We start from the raw sequence: 17609 nt of genomic DNA, 5'->3' as shown, positions 1-17609 counted from the left end.
TCTTACCTCTAAGGGGAACCCTTGGACTCTGTGCGCACTATTTCTTACTTTGAATTAGTATATACAGAGCCAACTTCCTACACCGGCTCTGTCCAAAAGAGATAAGAAAAAAAAACAACAACCAGGGACTCTCACCTCACTCCAGAAGCGTGAGTCCTGACCCCTGTGCACCCGACGTCCACGGGTCGTGTCCAGGTGGTCCATTGAACAAGAGAGAGTCCCCAAGGCGATTGCCAGCAAGTGCTCTGCCTTTGTTGACCTCTCCACCTCTCCATGATGATGCCTGCAGATGGAATCCCGAGGACCCCCCTGACCGCGACTGTCCCGGAAGAAGATAACCTATGCCTAAGGACCCACTGCACCCGCAGCCCCCAGGCCTTGAAGACTCCGACCTCTGGTGCAGCATCATCCCACAGTAGGCCCTCTTCCCTGTCCAGCGGGTGGTTTTCCTGAAGAGACCCCCTGGACCTCACCTGCGGCATCTGAGTAACCCAGGGTCCCTACACAGAGAACCAATGGAGATCCGACATCCTGTTTGCACCCTGCACCCAGCCGCCCCAGTGCCACTGAGGGTGCGTGTTTGGTGCCTACTTGGGACCCCTCCAGTGTTCTCCGAATCCTTCCCAGGTCTGCCCTCCGAGCCACTAGTAATTACCTGCTGGTGGACCAAATTCCAAGTGCCCCCAGTCTCCATAGGAGCCCAAGTTAATTTGGCTCCTCTTTCACCTCTGCACCCGACCGGCCCGTGTTGCTGGGGGTGGGTGTTCGGGGTTAACTGGATCCCCCCAATGGTGGACTACCTAAAACCCAGAGACAAGAACTGTAAGTTTGATACTTACTTCTAAAACTGTACTATCTTTTCTTCCCTCAGGAACTGTTGAAAAATGCAGTGTCCACTTTTGAAATGGGTTTTTGCCATTTTAAGAAAAACTGTGTTCATTGTTGATTCCATTCAAAGTCTTGATTATTCCTATGCAAAGTAACTTTCAGTTTATGTACTTACCTGCAAACTGAATCTTGGGGTTCTAGAAATAAATTAACAAAACATATTTTTCTATTGGTCTGGAGTTAAGTCACTTAGTGTGTGTTCCTTCTATTGCTTCTGTGTGTACAACAAATGCTTAACACTACCCTCTGATAAGTCTAACTGCTCGACCACATTACCACAAATAGAGCATTAGTATTATCTATTTTTGCCTCTGCCAAGCTTCTGGGGAACCCCTGGACTCTGTGCACACCATATCTCATTTTGATATAGTATACACCGAGACAGCTTCCTACACAATGTTTATGCTAAAACAAAATACAAATTAATTACAAAAAATGGTGTTTGGTTTGATATTGCTTTTCTCCTTTAGAAACAAATCAGCGCTCTGAGCTGCCCAGCTACACTGAAAGGAGACTGACTAGTGGCTGAAAGGTTTGACTTTTGAGAGTTTTGCCTCCTGAAACTACTACAAGCTCTCAAACTGTGATACCAATGAAAGGTCAGAGCAGGTTGCAAGAATCTCATTCTAGAAGGTTGCATGATTCTGATTTCCAGACTGCCAAGAAGAAATACATGGATACCAGAGCCAATGACGTCTAGCAACCACAGGAACAACCACACTGATAAAGTGACATGAAACTGCCACCACTTTCTCTAGTTGAGGATAGGGCACTTCTAGGAAAGTGTCAAGCACAGCGATTATAAAGTTTATGAGAAATCTTTAGTTTGCAGGATGTTATACAAAGAGTGCCTGATTCACTAAGGTAAACTTACACTTTTGTTTAAGCTTAAGATTGTTATGTATTCACAAAAAGGTTTTACGAGTAGTACCTGGTATCATGTGACTAGGCACTTTCCCACAAAATGACACTCATAAATGCCCTCACAAGGAAGGTATACCCCCCTAACGTGTATGAATGTCCAGGAATGCAAAGGTATCCACTCTCACCAGTGGTGGGTCCCAAGTCATCGAGCACTAAGGAGAGCAGGTGGCATTCTTTAACAAAGTCAATGTTTTCCAGCATTATTAGTTCTTCATTTGGCACTGATAGAAGGCTTGGCGTCAGTAATATTAAATATGCCACTTTCAGGGAGAGGATATATATAAAATGGGGTCAGTGCCCAAAACTTTGGGTCATGAGGAGCAGGAGAAGCTGTTCTCTGTATGCTGCTGATAGGTAAAAACAGAAGCAAAGAAAATGGACGGGGTAAATGGGAATGAGTAAATGTGGGCATAGTGACCATCGAGGGGACTGTCACAGTGGATCGTTTTACAAAACCATTAAAGTGACAGCCTAATTTGGAGAACTGTTTTTCTAGGCTACCTGTGGTGCGGGCTGTCTAAACCATTTGTGGACGATGAAAAACCTCAGATTAATTTACATATCTCATTTTATTAATCAAATGAATCCCCAGTCAGAGTGCACTTACAGTTCCTGCCTGAGTCTTCTTATCTTTGCCTTTGCATCTGCCAGTTCTACTGAAAGGTGCTGCCTGCTTTCTGTGCGTCTCATGCCCGGAGATCCAGAAGGAGATTGCACTGCTGAGGTATGAGAAGGATAATGAAGGCAGTCCCGTTCTTCTGAAAGTTCTACAATTGTCTGAGAAAACAAAAATACATATTTGCAACCTCTGACTTTGCTTAAAGAATCTCTTTTACTATCACATTACTTAACACCTCAATATTTGCAAAAGCAATGAACACATGCAAAGTGACAAGCTGTGTGGTTGAATGGCCTGTTAAAAACATATCTTTCAAGGTTAATAGGAGAAATTTGTGAAGGTGCCAGTATATATTCAGAACAAATAAAACAAAACAAACTTGAACAATAATTCTCAATGAGGGGTGCATTAAGGTTCTGAGGAGAAAGCTAGATATTTGAGAATATAATTAATCAAAAAAGTATAAAGATTTGTTCAAAGCATATTTATTCACGGCAAACTCTGATAAGTGAGATACACTCATGTTTGCATTCGAATACTGCAAAGATTAAGAACAAATATAATTCTTTGGACAAATAAGATATATTTGTTCACAGTATGAAACCCCTTTATTTACACTATTTCTTATAATTGCAGGACAAGGCTGACAAAAGTGATTGATTTATTTAAAAAAATGATACATTTCAGGCTACTAAAAGGATGGTCAACTCGATATAAAATCAGTTCAGAGCCGAATGGATTATTTAAAAAGAGGTAAGTGGAGAACAGTAGAGCATTTGCATAGCTGGTCTGAGGATACAATTTCTTTAAAAGACTAAAAGCCCAAAACATTAATGGTCGTGGTATGTCTTCAGAACTACAATAAGATCTGAACGACAATGTCTGCAGTTAAACTTCTCAGAGCCTTCACAACTTAATGGCAATGGATATTATGTTAGCAAACTTTCCAAAGTGTGCCAAGTTCATGGGGAAGTGATTGTCATTCAGATATCTAGTGCGTCTTTGCAAGTAAAGATCCCGTTATTTAAAAACACTGATTTTAATAAAGTGAGCACTTCGCTTAAAAACTCTGGGCAGCAGCTGGGCAAAGGGAGCATGGACACTATTCTGTAATCACAGTATCTGCAACGGCAAAGGCCTGCTGTTGTTGCCTAATCAGAGTGAAAATCATTGAATGGACCTACCATGTGTCTTCCTTGACGGATGCAAAGCCTTGTTTCCTCACTTACTGCTGCCTTTAAATAGGATTGTATTTTCGTTTCTCAATATGATTTTAGAATCAGGGCGGCATAACTGATTGCATGAGCACTTGCTAGGTGAGCCTTCCTTGAAAGGGCTGCAGACTATTTCTTCAAGATGATGATTTTTATGCCTAAGTATGGGACTCTTGGAGCTGTCGCCTGCCTTTCCCAGGTACCAAGATCATGGATCAGGCTGGTAAAGATTTCCTGAACGGCCTTTTTTAGAGTATCTAGTTTGGCTTGCTAAACTGAATGATAATATTTGAGGAAGAAGGCCTTGTGTTCGAATTCTTGCCCAGTCAAACCAAGCTCCAAGCATTGCAGTGAGCGACAACATTATTTCGGTAGATGGAACAGTCTTCTCTAGGCACTACACTGTAGTTTATCCTGTAGGTGCAAAATGTTCCCGGATAGGCATGTTTACCTTATGAAAGATTTGAAAGCATCTTAGCTCATGTGACTCGAATAACAGCCTCCGCTGATGGCGAGTATAGTTGAGAAAATGTAATTTACATAGAGTAAATGTGACTGCCAAGGCCATCCTGGTGAAATGTTTTGAGTGTAAGCTGGATCTCCCCATATCATTGAATCATACTCCTAGATAGTTGTATTTGTCTGTTTCTGAGGTTTTTAAATATACCAGACATGTTCTTATATCTGTCAAAGGTCATGACTTTTGTTTTCTCTGTGTTGGCCATCAGCTTACACTCTTTATAATACTTATTTAGCTCAATAAGGGCATGCAGCAAGCCCATTTTGTGTGATTTCTCCATATCATTGAATCATACGCCTAGGTAGTTGTATTTGGGTGTTTGAGAGGAATTTAAATGTCCCAGCCTCCATCTTAATTTTGACTTGTTCTCATATCTGCCAAAGATCATCACTTTTTTTTCTCTGCATTGGCCATCAGCTTACACTCTTTATTATACTTGTTTAGCTCAATAAGGGTACACTGCAAGCCCATTTTCGTATGATTAAGATTAAGCAGGTCATCAGCATATTGGATCAGAGATCACAGCTGATCTTGAGTGGAATAGTATTTGCCTTAATAACAGTGAAACCTACATCGGAAGTATCAAGATTTAACAGCATAGCAGCTAAGATGCACCCTTGTTATAATCCCCTAGAAGTCGGGATTTAATTAACGGCAGAGTTCTTTGTGCTTGTCTTAACACAATCCTGTGTGTCTGAATAAAGAAAGATGATTGACCTAAGTAAGGTGGAGGGGATTCCCCACTTTCTTAGTAGTGCCCAAAGTTTATTTCAGTCAGCTACATCGAAGGTTGCTGAATAATCCCCCAAACACTGGAAGTGGGGCCTTGGAGAAGGGAGGGAGGTGCAATATGCCAAATATAACACAGCAACAAACAGTGAAGGAATATAGTCCGAATTCTGTTTGATAAAACAGTATTATGTTTGCTTCAACAGCCCATGTTTTAAGTTCTTGTAATAAAATGCTTGCATAGGCTTTAGCCTCAACATCTAATAACACAATTAGACGATAATTACCAGGGATTGCATTACTCCTATTACTCTCTTTTTTATACACTGGATAAAGGACTAACCCTTTCCAAGACTGTGGGACCTCAGCAGATTGAAAGCAGTCCCCACACAACGAAGTAAGCAGGTGAGGCCCAAAGTCTGTGTCTGCTTTAAACAATGAGCCAGCTAAGCCATTGGTTCGGGCGTCCCATTCACTCTCATGGAATTAATTGCCTGGTGGACAGTTACCCTATTGAAAACCTCAAAGCAGTGTTTTTCCTTCTTTCAGTGTTGCCACGTATAATCACCTTTGTGACTGTCCTACGAATATGCATCTCCATAAAGCAGCTGGGCACGTTCGGCCACTTTCCCCATTGGTACGCCCATTTTCTTTGGTGGTAGATTTAATATTTAAAGTGTTAATGTTTGACCAAAATTTATCCTGTGGACTATTGCTCCTTTACCCCCCAAGCTGCAATACACTGAGTCTGTTATTAGGGCCCAGTCCTATTCCAAACTGGAATGGCATGACGAGCAAAAAAAAAACCTGATGGATTAAACCCAAATCTGTGACTGGGGATAAATGTTTGATTTGTTCCACATTCCGTCCATCATCTGTTGTTTTCGCATTTGTCACTCTAAGTGGAAAGGGTATGCCCAGAAGTGGGTCCCGTGTTAGCTGTGCCACCAGATTGAAGCTAGTCTTGCTGATGATGGGTGATAATCTGAAAATGGTCCCAGGATGCTTGTTTGCGGTACAGGGAGGACCTGGCCTGGCAGTTTGGGCTGGACTGTTCCTATGGGGAGCAGGGTTATGAATGATATGCATAGGGCTGGGTCCAAACGGGAATGGCCTGGCAGGCAAAACAACTGATAGATTAATCCAAGATCTGTGACTGGGGGTGAATGTTTGATTTGTTCCACATTCTGTCCATCATCTGTTGGTTTTCCAAACAAAGTCAGACACTCATTTTAACGTTTGGCTTGCTTGTGCTTTATATTTTTACACTACATAAAAGTTGCAAGTTGGCTGTGACTCAAGAGTCAAAGACAATAAGGTGGCCGATTCCAGCACTTAATAGGCTGCATGTCAAAAAAGGCTTTTTACCCCTCAGGCGTCCCATATATTTTTCCACACATCTAAGTACCCCTCAATACTGCCATGGGGTCTGCCACCTTTACGACTGGCCTCCCATGGGTGTGGTAATTTTTTCTGTCACATTGTGAAACTCTTTAGTCAGAGCTGAATCACAAATTAAATTTCAAGATGGCCAGAAAGCAAATGTTCAGGCCTATCCCAGCTAATCACTCTGTGTAAAAAAAAAACAATCACATTTTGTTTCGCAGAACTGGTTTCAGATTTTAACCAACAGATATATACAAAACTGTTGACCCTTCAAATACAGCCCAACACCTTTTTGAATGTGAATGTCTCAAAAACCACTAAACAGAGCTGCACCAAATCATAAAAGCATACTTTCAAGTTCTATTTTCATGCCAAGTTTGATGTAAATTGGTTCAGTGTTTTTTGGTCTATCTTCTGGAAAAAATTGCCTATGGGAACTAAAACGGGAAATGATACACTTTTTCACCCCCTTAACATTTTTCCCATTGCCAGATCATTACGAAACTCAGCATGCCGAAACTTAGCTGAGGTGTCATATTCCTAGGTTTCGTGCAAACCTGTCCACAGGATCAAATGTTATAAGCAAATCAAGAAAAGGATTCAACTACACTCTTGAGACTGGTCTCAGTCTGTACACAAGGTGTTAGTTTAGGAGGGTCACCCACCAAACCACGAGTGGATACTTTTTTGGAAATATATAGTGATGCAGATGAATGTTTGCTCTGCGTAACTTATAAGACTTGTACCTAACCTTTACTTTAAGGAAATGACGTATTGAAATCTAGTTCAGCACATATAAGTCATGACTCTAATGTGGTTTCAGGCAATTTATATCAGCATTATATTGATTTGTGGGTGCCCCTGTTAGCGCCATTTTCTAATAAAGGTTTGGTCAATGCACCACATTCTGAGCAGCTGACAAGACTGAGCATCACTCAAAATTTTAATCCACGGTCCTTATGACAAGATAGCCCTAAAACTAGTATACACTTTCATTTTTTTAGTTCAGTTTTTCAAAATCCCTAGAGAGAAATGTACTAGTGCATTTCTGAGGGTTTTGAGTTTTAAACCATGCTAATCAGCCTTCTTATATTTACAAATGTTGAGGTCACCTCTTGGGTGTTACACTGAAGTAAAGTCAGATGTAGAGTGATAAGGCTGATGTCAGAGTAGGGGATTCCTCTTATCAGTAAGGGGAATCATGATTCAACAAGGATGTTATCTGACTTTGGATTTATATCCTATTATCAATGCTTACAAACTGTTGTCTTTACATATGATTTTATTATATTTTGCAAACAGAATTAATTATTTGATGCTAATGCGTTAAAAAAGACAAACTACGCAAAGGATGTGTTCATCTTCCCAGGCGTCTTAGTGCCACAGGAAGGATACATCACAGAGAACCAGTATAGTTGTGAAGAAGGCAATTGAAAGGATTCTCACCTGCTCGTAAAAAATGATAAAACAGCAAGTTAGGCAGCTGACATCTTTCAACACTGAAGGAATCAGACATGTCTTCATCAGTGATCCTTGCTCCACAAAGCAAAATAAATGAACTGACTTGACTGGTATTGCTATGTACTCTTGGATGGACCTGCTATAATCATCATGAGAGCTGTGTCAACATTCTTCTATGTGAAGGATGATTCGATGTGCCCCCTTTCTTTTCTTCTCTGGAAAGGGGAATAAAGTGAGCCCTTTATTTAGCAAAATATATTTTATAGACTCCAATTTGAATGAAAAGAGCTCGGAGCATATTGAACAACAAATCATTTTAATCTGTGAAAATGGGCTTGTAACCCCTAAAAGGCAGAGATTATTTAATATTTATGGATGCCAAAGATGACCCTATGAAGGGGAAGGAATTCTTTCTCTGTGGTACACCTAATGTGTGTGTGATTCAAGTAGTCCTGAAAGATATCAGTAATGTTGAACTATAAACCTATTCACTAACAATGCAAGATCAAAATGAACAAAATAGAAGACACAGTCAGCTATTCACTTACCTCTTCATCAGAAATTCATGATTGATAGAAAATCCAAAGTTAATAATTCACATTTCTGATGCCATAGATGCAATGATCATAGCTTGCAAAGAAAAGAGAGAGTCCAATTCCTAAATGGAAATACTCCTGTAATTATTAAACGCCTACCAGCTTCATGAAAATAAATTGATGATTAAATAACATACCTCAGAATATTCATCTCTCTCATCTACAAGTCGTTTTAGGTTAAAAGCAGTGTTTTTTAACAGTGACTCAATATCGTCTGGAGACAGATCAATCACCTCTATTGACTGAAGGTCAAACACATTTTCTGGATTATGGGTTACCTGTGGAAGATACAGAATGACATGAAAAAGGAACATACAATAGACAATAACACGATCTAAAAGCACTCCCATACTGAAATTAACATGAAGATCAATGCTATTTTTAACGACTTCATTACATAAACTAAGATATCCCACACAGAGGTCACACTTTCAATACACATTGTTCAAGCTTTTGAAATTTCTTAAATAAAATGGCACACCTCACAAAAGAGGCGGGTTCTTTAGAGACAGAGGGCCTTATTACGATTTCAATGGATGGAAAAGCCTGTCTGCCCGAAATCCCAATGGGGAGGTTGCTACCACTGTGGCTGCCTCCCTACCGAGCTCATTGAGAGTTTCCCGCTGGGTCAGCAGGCAGAAACCTCAGTTTCCACCTGCTGGCCCAGAGGGAAACGGCCTACAGCATTGTCTCCGGCTCGTAATAGAGCTGGCGACAATGGTGTAGCGCACGGGTGCACCAGCACATTTGCAATGTTCACTGTCTGCAAAGCAGACAGTGTACACTGCGATGGTGCTGGCCAGTGGGGGCCCTGCACTGCCCATGCTACGTACATGGGCAGTGCAGAGGCCCCCCTGGGGCCCCCTCCACTTGTTCTCTGCCAGCCTTTTCATGCTGGTGCCACTGTCATGAAATAGCTGGTGGAGAACGAAGTCATAATCCCCCAGGCACCGCTGCCCTGGTGGATTAGGACCGCCGCGACCGCCAGACCTTTGGGATGACTAATCCTGGCAGTGCTGGCGGTCCGACTGTGGCACAACTGCCGCAGTCGTAATGGGGTGCTCGGACCGCCGCATTAGCGGCAGTCCGACCGCCAACGTGAACCTGGTGGTCATGATACCGCCAGGTTCGTAATCCAGCCCAGAATCTGCAATAGACTATCTCTTTATGTAGTGATTCAGGAAAGGAAAGCTACACAAAATTTCACTTCATGGTCTCAAAGTCGGGAATGTTTGCATGATTATAATTGCAGCTGACACGTCATCCAATGTAAGCACATCTGAAATTCCACAGCACCTCATTAAAGTTGCTAGCAAAGCAGCTAAAAAGTACAGCTCTTCTGATCACTTAAAAGAGGCATTAGTGCTGCTGCGTTGGGTACAACACTCAAGTAGATGATTCAGAGACACCCTTACTTTCCCAGTCCTTGAAAAGTACAAGGTATTTGGACTCAAACAGGCATTTGAAGCTGCCCCCCCCAAGCAATGTAGGAAGCTAATCATTTGAAGGTATATTACATTTTTTTTTTTTTAAAGTCCCCAAAATAAACAGGCAATACCAAAGTACTTCATATAAAATAGGTTCTTGTAAAGCCACATATAATACCTGTTACATCATCAAATCAAAGTTACTGAACAGTCAAAAGTGTGCCTTTCTCAAAAATATAGTGTTTGCGACTGAAAATTACCTTTGTGCACTGTACAAACAAGTTACTTACCTTCGGTAATGCCTTTTCTGGTGGATACAATAGCTACCTGTGGATTCCTCACCTAATGAATTTTCCCCATGCGCCAGCATCCAACGTAAATTTTCTTCTAGCTCTGCATGCCGACGATGACGTCACAATTGTCCGACTCCCACTCGACACCGGATGACGTCATCCAGGCAATAAGAGGTCCTCGTCGGCGTGCAGACGTCAGTTATCACCATTTTTACGCGCCTTTGAGGCGAACAAGTGAACACTGATACTACGTATTTGACATGAACACATCAATCAAAACTTATATCCCATCATTTAATTCAACCAATAGAAAAACATAACGAGAAGAAATAAACATCCTACTATACACAGTTCCACAATATCAAATATATGGAAAATGTCACTTACCCAGTGTACATCTGTTTGTGGCATTAGTCGCTGCAGATTCACATGCTGTGCACATCCCGCCATCTGGTGTTGGGCTCGGAGTGTTACAAGTTGTTTTTCTTCGAAGAAGTCTTTTCGAGTCACAAGATCGAGGGACTCCTCCCATTTCGGCTCCATTGCGCATGGGCGTCGACTCCATCTTAGATTGTTTTCCCCCGCAGAGGGTGAGGTAGGAGTTGTATATGCTAGTAATAGTGCCCATGCAATGGAGTGAATACGTATGTACATAATGTAGTCTAAAGTAATATATATATTTACAAATATACAGATGTTCAAGATCAACTTCTAAACGGCTACAGGCTCCCGGGGAGGCGGGTGGGCGCATGTGAATCTGCAGCGACTAATGCCACGAACAGATGTACACTGGGTAAGTGACATTTTCCGTTCGGTGGCATGTGTAGCTGCAGATACACATGCTGTGCATAGACTAGTAAGCAGTTATCTCACCAAAAGCGGTGGTTCAGCCTGTAGGAGTTGAAGTTGTCTGAAACAATGTTCGTAGTACTGCTTGGCCTACTGTGGCTTGCTGTGTTGTTAGCACGTCTACACAGTAGTGTTTGCTAAATGTATGAGGCGTAGACCATGTAGCTGCCTTACATATTTCTGTCATTGGAATATTTCCTAGAAAGGCCATGGTAGCACCTTTCTTTCTAGTTGAGTGTGCCTTTGGTGTAATAGGCAGTTCTCTTTTAGCTTTAAGATAACAGGTTTGAATGCACTTAACTATCCATCTAGCAATGCCTTGCTTAGAAATTGGATTTCCTGTATGAGGTTTTTGGAAAGCAATAAATAATTGTTTTGTTTTGCGAATTAGTTTTGTTCTGTCAATGTAGTACATTAACGCTCTTTTGATGTCCAATGTATGTAGTGCTCTTTCAGCTACAGAGTCTGGCTGTGGGAAGAACACTGGTAATTCTACTGTTTGATTTAAGTGGAACGGTGATATGACTTTTGGTAAAAATTTTGGATTTGTTCGCAGAACTACCTTATGCTTGTGTATCTGAATAAATGGTTCTTGTATGGTAAATGCTTGAATCTCACTTACTCTTCTTAGAGATGTGATGGCAATTAAAAATGCAGCTTTCCATGTTAAGTATTGCATTTCACAAGAGTGCATGGGCTCAAAAGGTGGACCCATGAGTCGTGTTAAGACAATGTTGAGGTTCCATGAAGGAACTGGTGGTGTTCTTGGTGGTATAATTCTCTTTAGACCTTCCATAAATGCTTTTATGACTGGTATTCTAAATAGAGAAGTTGAGTGCGTAATTTGCAGGTAAGCTGAAATTGCTGTAAGATGTATTTTAATGGAAGAAAAAGCTAGTTTTGATTTTTGCAAATGTAGTAAGTATCCTACGATGTCTTTGGCAGATGCGTGTAAGGGTTGAATTTGATTATTGTGGCAGTAATAGACAAATCTTTTCCACTTATTTGCATAGCAATGTCTAGTGGTAGGTTTCCTAGCTTGTTTTATGATCTCCATACATTCCTGTGTAAGGTCTAAATGTCCGAACTCTAGGACTTCAGGAGCCAGATTGCTAGATTCAGCGATGCTGGATTTGGGTGTCTTATCTGTTGTTTGTGTTGCGTTAACAGATCTGGTATGTTTGGTAGTTTGACATGAGGCACTACTGAGAGGTCTAGTAGTGTTGTGTACCAAGGTTGCCTTGCCCATGTCGGTGCTATTAGCATGAGTTTGAGTTTGTTTTGACTCAGCTTGTTTACTAGATATGGAAGGAGTGGGAGAGGGGGAAAAGCGTAAGCAAATATCCCTGACCAACTCATCCATAACGCATTGCCCTGAGACTGATCTTGTGGGTACCTGGATGCGAAGTTTTGGCATTTTGCATTTTCCTTTGTTGCAGATAGATCTATTTGTGGCGTTCCCCAAGTCTGGAAGTAAGTTTTTCTGTATTTGGGGGTGAATCTCCCATTCGTGGATCTGTTGGTGATCCCGAGAAAGATTGTCCGCTAGCCGGTTCTGAATTCCTGGAATAAATTGTGCTATTAGGCGAATGTGGTTGTGAATCGCCCAATGCCATATTTTCTGTGCCAGGAGACACAACTGTGTTGAGTGTGTGCCTCCCTGTTTGTTTAGGTAATACATCGTTGTCATGTTGTCTGTTTTGACAAGAATGTGTTTGTAGCTTATTATGGGTTGAAATGCTTTCAGCGCTAGAAATACTGCCAATAGTTCTAAGTGATTTATGTGAAACTGTTTTTGGTGAGTGTCCCATTGTCCTTGGATGCTGTATTGATTGAGGTGTGCTCCCCACCCTATCATGGAGGCATCTGTTGCTATTATGTATTGTGGCACTGGGTCTTGGAAAGGCCGCCCTTGGTTTAAATTTATACTGTTCCACCATTGAAGCGAGGTGTATGTTTGGCGGTCTACCAACACCAGATCTAGAATTTGACCCTGTGCCTGTGACCACTGTGATGCTAGGCACTGTTGTAAGGGCCGCATGTGCAACCTTGCGTTTGGGACAATGGCTATGCATGAGGACATCATGCCTAGGAGTTTCATCAACTTTTTGACTTGTATTTTTTGATTTGGATACATGGCCTGTATTACATTGTGAAATGCCTGAACCCTTTGTGGACTTGGAGTGGCAATCCCTTTTGCTGTGTTGATTGTCGCCCCTAAGTATTGCTGTGTTTGACACGGCAGAAGGTGTGACTTTGTGTAGTTGATTGAGAAACCTAGTTTGTGTAGGGTTTCTATGACATACTTTGTGTGTTGTGAACACCTTTCTAGAGTGTTGGTTTTGATTAACCAATCGTCTAGGTACGGGAACACATGTATTTGCTGCCTTCTGATATGTGCAGCTATGACTGCTAGGCACTTTGTAAAAACTCTTGGCGCAGTTGTTATTCCGAATGGCAACACCTTGAATTGGTAATGTGTTCCTTGGAATACAAACCTTAAGTACTTTCTGTGTGAAGGATGTATCGGTATATGGAAATATGCATCCTTTAGGTCTAGTGTTGTCATGTAGTCTTGTTGTTTGAGTAGTGGGATTACGTCCTGTAATGTCACCATGTGAAAGTGATCTGATTTGATGTAGGTATTTAATGTTCGGAGATCTAATATAGGTCTCAGAGTCTTGTCTTTTTTGGGTATGAGAAAGTACAGAGAGTAAACTCCTGTTCCTTTCTGGTGTTCTGGTACTAATTCTATTGCTTCTTTTAGTAGTAATGCCTGAACTTCTAGTCCTAGAAGATCTATATGTTGTTTTGACATATTGTGTGTTTTCGGTGGCACGTTTGGAGGGAATTTGAGAAATTCTATGCAATAGCCATGCTGGATAATTGCCAGTACCCAAGTGTCTGTTGTTATCTCCTCCCAATGTTTGTAAAATTGTCTTAGTCTCCCCCCCACAGGTGTTATGTGTTGGGGATGTGTGACTTGGAAGTCACTGTTTGTTTTGAGGGGTTTTGGGGCTTTGGAACTTGCCTCTATTTTTTGGGAATTGTACCCCTCTATATTGCCCCCGAAAACTTCCCCGCTGGTATTGGCTTTGATAAGTGGGCCTTGCTTGTGAGGTTGTGGCCTCTGTAGGTTGACCTCGAAACCCTCCCCTAAATGGTGTTTTGCGAAATGTGCCTCTGCTTTGTGGGGAGTAGAGTGCGCCCATGGCTTTTGCGGTATCAGTATCTTTTTTTAGTTTTTCAATAGCAGTGTCGACTTCCGGCCCAAACAACTGCTGTTCATTAAAGGGCATATTCAGCACGGCTTGTTGTATTTCCGGCTTGAATCCTGACGTACGCAACCATGCGTGTCTCCTTATTGTTATTGCAGTATTTACTGTCCTTGCAGCTGTATCTGCTGCGTCCATTGATGACCGTATCTGATTATTGGAGATACTTTGTCCTTCTTCTACCACTTGTTGTGCCCTTTTCTGGAACTCTTTGGGTAAGTGTTCTATGAAATGCTGCATTTCGTCCCAATGAGCTCTATCGTATCTTGCCAAAAGTGCTTGTGAATTGGCAATACGCCATTGGTTTGCTGCTTGTGCTGCAACTCTTTTACCCGCAGCATCGAATTTGCGACTCTTTGTCTGGAGGTGGTGCATCTCCCGAGGTATGAGAGTTTGATCTCTTGCGAGCTGCCCCAACAACCACAGAATCTGGTGTTAATTGCTGCGTAATATAAACAGGGTCTGTTGGTGGTGGCTTATACTTTTTTTCCACCCTTGGAGTTATGGCTCTGCGTGAACAGGCTCCTGAAATATTTGTTTTGAATGTTTTAGCATTCCTGGGAGCATAGGTAAGCTTTGGTATTGGCTATGAGTGGAGGAGAGTGTATTAAATAAAAAGTCATCCTCAATTGGTCCTGAATGCAAGGTGACGTTATGAAACGCAGCTGCCCTTGAGACCACCTGCGTGTAGGATGTACTGTCTTCAGGTGGCGACGGCCTTGTAGGGTAACAGTCGGGGCTGTTATCTGATACAGGAGCATCATAAAGGTCCCATGCATCAGGATCATCTTGACTCATTGCAGTATGAGTCGGAGATTGCATCAGTGGTGGAGTGGCTACCGGTGATGTGTGCATTGATGGTGGTGGAGATGGTGGTGGAGTTGTTTGTCTTGCCACCTTTGCCTGTGGCTGCTTGTCCTTTTCTTGAAAGGCAAGTCTTCTTTTCATCTTAATTGGGGGAAGAGTGCTTATCTTCCCTGTGTCTTTTTTAATGTGGAGCTTTCTTTGAGTGTAGTCTGGCTCAACAGATTGAAGTTCCTCTCCGAACTTATGTCCTTGCATCTGGGAGGACAATCCCTGTTCCTCTGTGTAGGAACCTGTTTTCGGTTCCGATGCTGGATGTTTCGGAATCAAAATCTTTTCGGTCGCCTTTTTGGGCTCCGAGGCAACCTTCTTTATTTTCGGCGTCGTGGTTTCTCGGTGCCGAACCATTTCGGTGCCACTGTCTCAGTGCTGAATCTGTTCGGGGCCGGTGTCTCGGGCCCGAGATTGCTGTGTGGCTGTATCTCGACCGGAGTCAGATGACTTCGCCACATGCATGCCCTTTTTCGGTGCCGATGATCGGTCACCTATCTTTCGGGTTAAGCCATGGCCTGTTGGCGGTGGCGTCCCCTGGGCTTTTGTTGTCTTCTCGTGAGTTTTATGTTTCGATGTCTTACTCACGGTTTTCGGCGTTTCTTCGGGATCGAGCTCGTCCGAGTCAGATTCATGGATGGAGAAGCTTTCTTCTTCCTCCTCGAAACGCCCTTGTCCTGTCGGCACCGACGCCATCTGCAGTCTTCTTGCTCTTCGGTCTCTTAATGTCTTCCTCGACCGAAACGCTCGACAGGCTTAACAGGTATCCTCCTTGTGCTCTGGAGACAGACACAAGTTACAGACCTGATGCTGATCTGTATATGGATACTTGTTATGGCATTTTGGGCAGAAGCGGAATGGGGTCCGTTCCATCAGCCTTGAAGAGACACGTGGCCGGGCCGACCAGGCCCCGACGGGGGGATCGAAAAAACCCCGAAGGGCCACCGGAGCTCTTCAAAAGTCGGTGTCGATCTGTTATAACTAACCCGATACCGAACGTAAACAATACCGATGATTTTTCCGAGATTCTAACTAACTTTCCGACCCGAAACACGGAGCGAAAAGGAACACGTCCGAACCCGATGGCGGAAAAAAAACAATCTAAGATGGGGTCGACGCCCATGCGCAATGGAGCAGAAATGGGAGGAGTCCCTCGATCTTGTGACTCGAAAAGACTTCTTCGAAGAAAAACAACTTGTAACACTCCGAGCCCAACACCAGATGGCGGGATGTGCACAGAATGTGTATCTGCAGCTACACATGCCACCGAACATATATATATATCTACATATAAATATATATACAAACATATACACATATATAAATATTTGCAACAGTATATACATATCACCAACATACAGATGCTCACCCAAGGAAATCTTGATAAGAATAGCCAGGCAATGGGGAGGAGGGTGGGACCATGAGGAATCCACAGGTAGCTACTGTATCCACCAGAAAAGGCGTTACCGAAGGTAAGTAACTTGTTCTTCTAATGGATACAACTACCTGTGGACTCCTCACCTAATGAATAGAGTCCCAAAGCAGTACCGCACTCGGTGGTGGGTGCCTAAATGGTCAAACCAAGAAATCCTGCAGCACGGTCCGTGCAAAATGGCCATCCCTTCAGACTTCAGAATCCAAACAACAATATTTAGCAAACGTGTGGGGATATGCCCAAGTTGCGGTCTTGCAGATGTCAACCACAGAAACACCTCTAGCTGAGGCCGGGGAGGCCGCCTTAGCCCTGATGGAATGGGCTCTTAACCCAACAGGAGGTTCCTTCTTTGCTAAAGAATAACACAATTTGATGCAAAGAATGACCCATCTGGAAAGCGTTCTCTTGTGGACAACTTTGCCTTTCCTCTTCCCCACATAACCGACGAAGAGCTGATCCTCCTGTCTGAACACTCTCGTCCTGTCGACGAAGAAGCTCAATGCTCTTCTTGGATCTAGTGGTGTAGCCTCTCTTCCTCCTTTGATGGATGAGGTGGAGGATAGAAGGAGGAAAGTGTGATAGACTGTCCTAAATGAAAGGGTGTAACAACCTTCGGTAAGAAAGCTGCCTTGGTCCTTAACACCACCTTGTCCCTATAAAAGGAAGTATATGGGGGTTCCACACTAAGAACCTGGAGCTCACTCACTCTCCTAGCTGGCGTAATGGCAACCAGGAAAACAGTTTTTAAAACTAAAAACCTTAAGGAACATGAATGCATTGGTTCAAACGGTGAACCCATCAGAAATGGTAAAACTAAGTTCAAATCCCACTGCGGCATAACGAATGGAGTGGGCGGAAACTTGTTAGTGAGACCCTTAATGAACCTCAAAACTATTGAGGACTTAAACAAGAAGGGTTGGTCTGGAAGACACAGAAAGGCTGACAGCACGGACAAGTAACCCTTAACAGTCACAACTGCACAACCCCTCTGCGCTAAGGAGAGCGCAAATGACTAAATGTCCGATAAGTGGGCACGTAAGGGATCAATTTGATTCTCTCCACACCAAGGGTCATATGTACGAACACATTTTCCCATTGACACAGAATGAGAAAAACACTTTGATACATCTGGCCCTAA

At 42.7% G+C, this 17609-nt stretch overlaps 1 protein-coding gene across 2 annotated transcripts in view; it reads right to left on the bottom strand.

The window, feature by feature from the left end:
• CCDC88A (coiled-coil domain containing 88A) overlaps positions 1-17609 on the bottom strand; it is a 1055351-nt gene that overhangs the window by 755342 nt on the left and 282400 nt on the right. For both annotated transcript variants that reach the window (XM_069234179.1, XM_069234180.1), the window contains exons 7-8: positions 8475-8615; positions 2420-2589 (exon numbers count right to left, since the gene is read on the bottom strand). In XM_069234179.1, the coding sequence (XP_069090280.1) occupies positions 2420-2589; positions 8475-8615 (311 nt within the window). The remainder of the gene's footprint in view (positions 1-2419; positions 2590-8474; positions 8616-17609) is intronic.

This window comes from Pleurodeles waltl, chromosome 5 (genome assembly GCF_031143425.1).
Source record: "Pleurodeles waltl isolate 20211129_DDA chromosome 5, aPleWal1.hap1.20221129, whole genome shotgun sequence".
Lineage (NCBI taxonomy): Eukaryota > Metazoa > Chordata > Amphibia > Caudata > Salamandridae > Pleurodeles > Pleurodeles waltl.
This window is presented reverse-complemented; position numbering and strand designations above follow the sequence as displayed.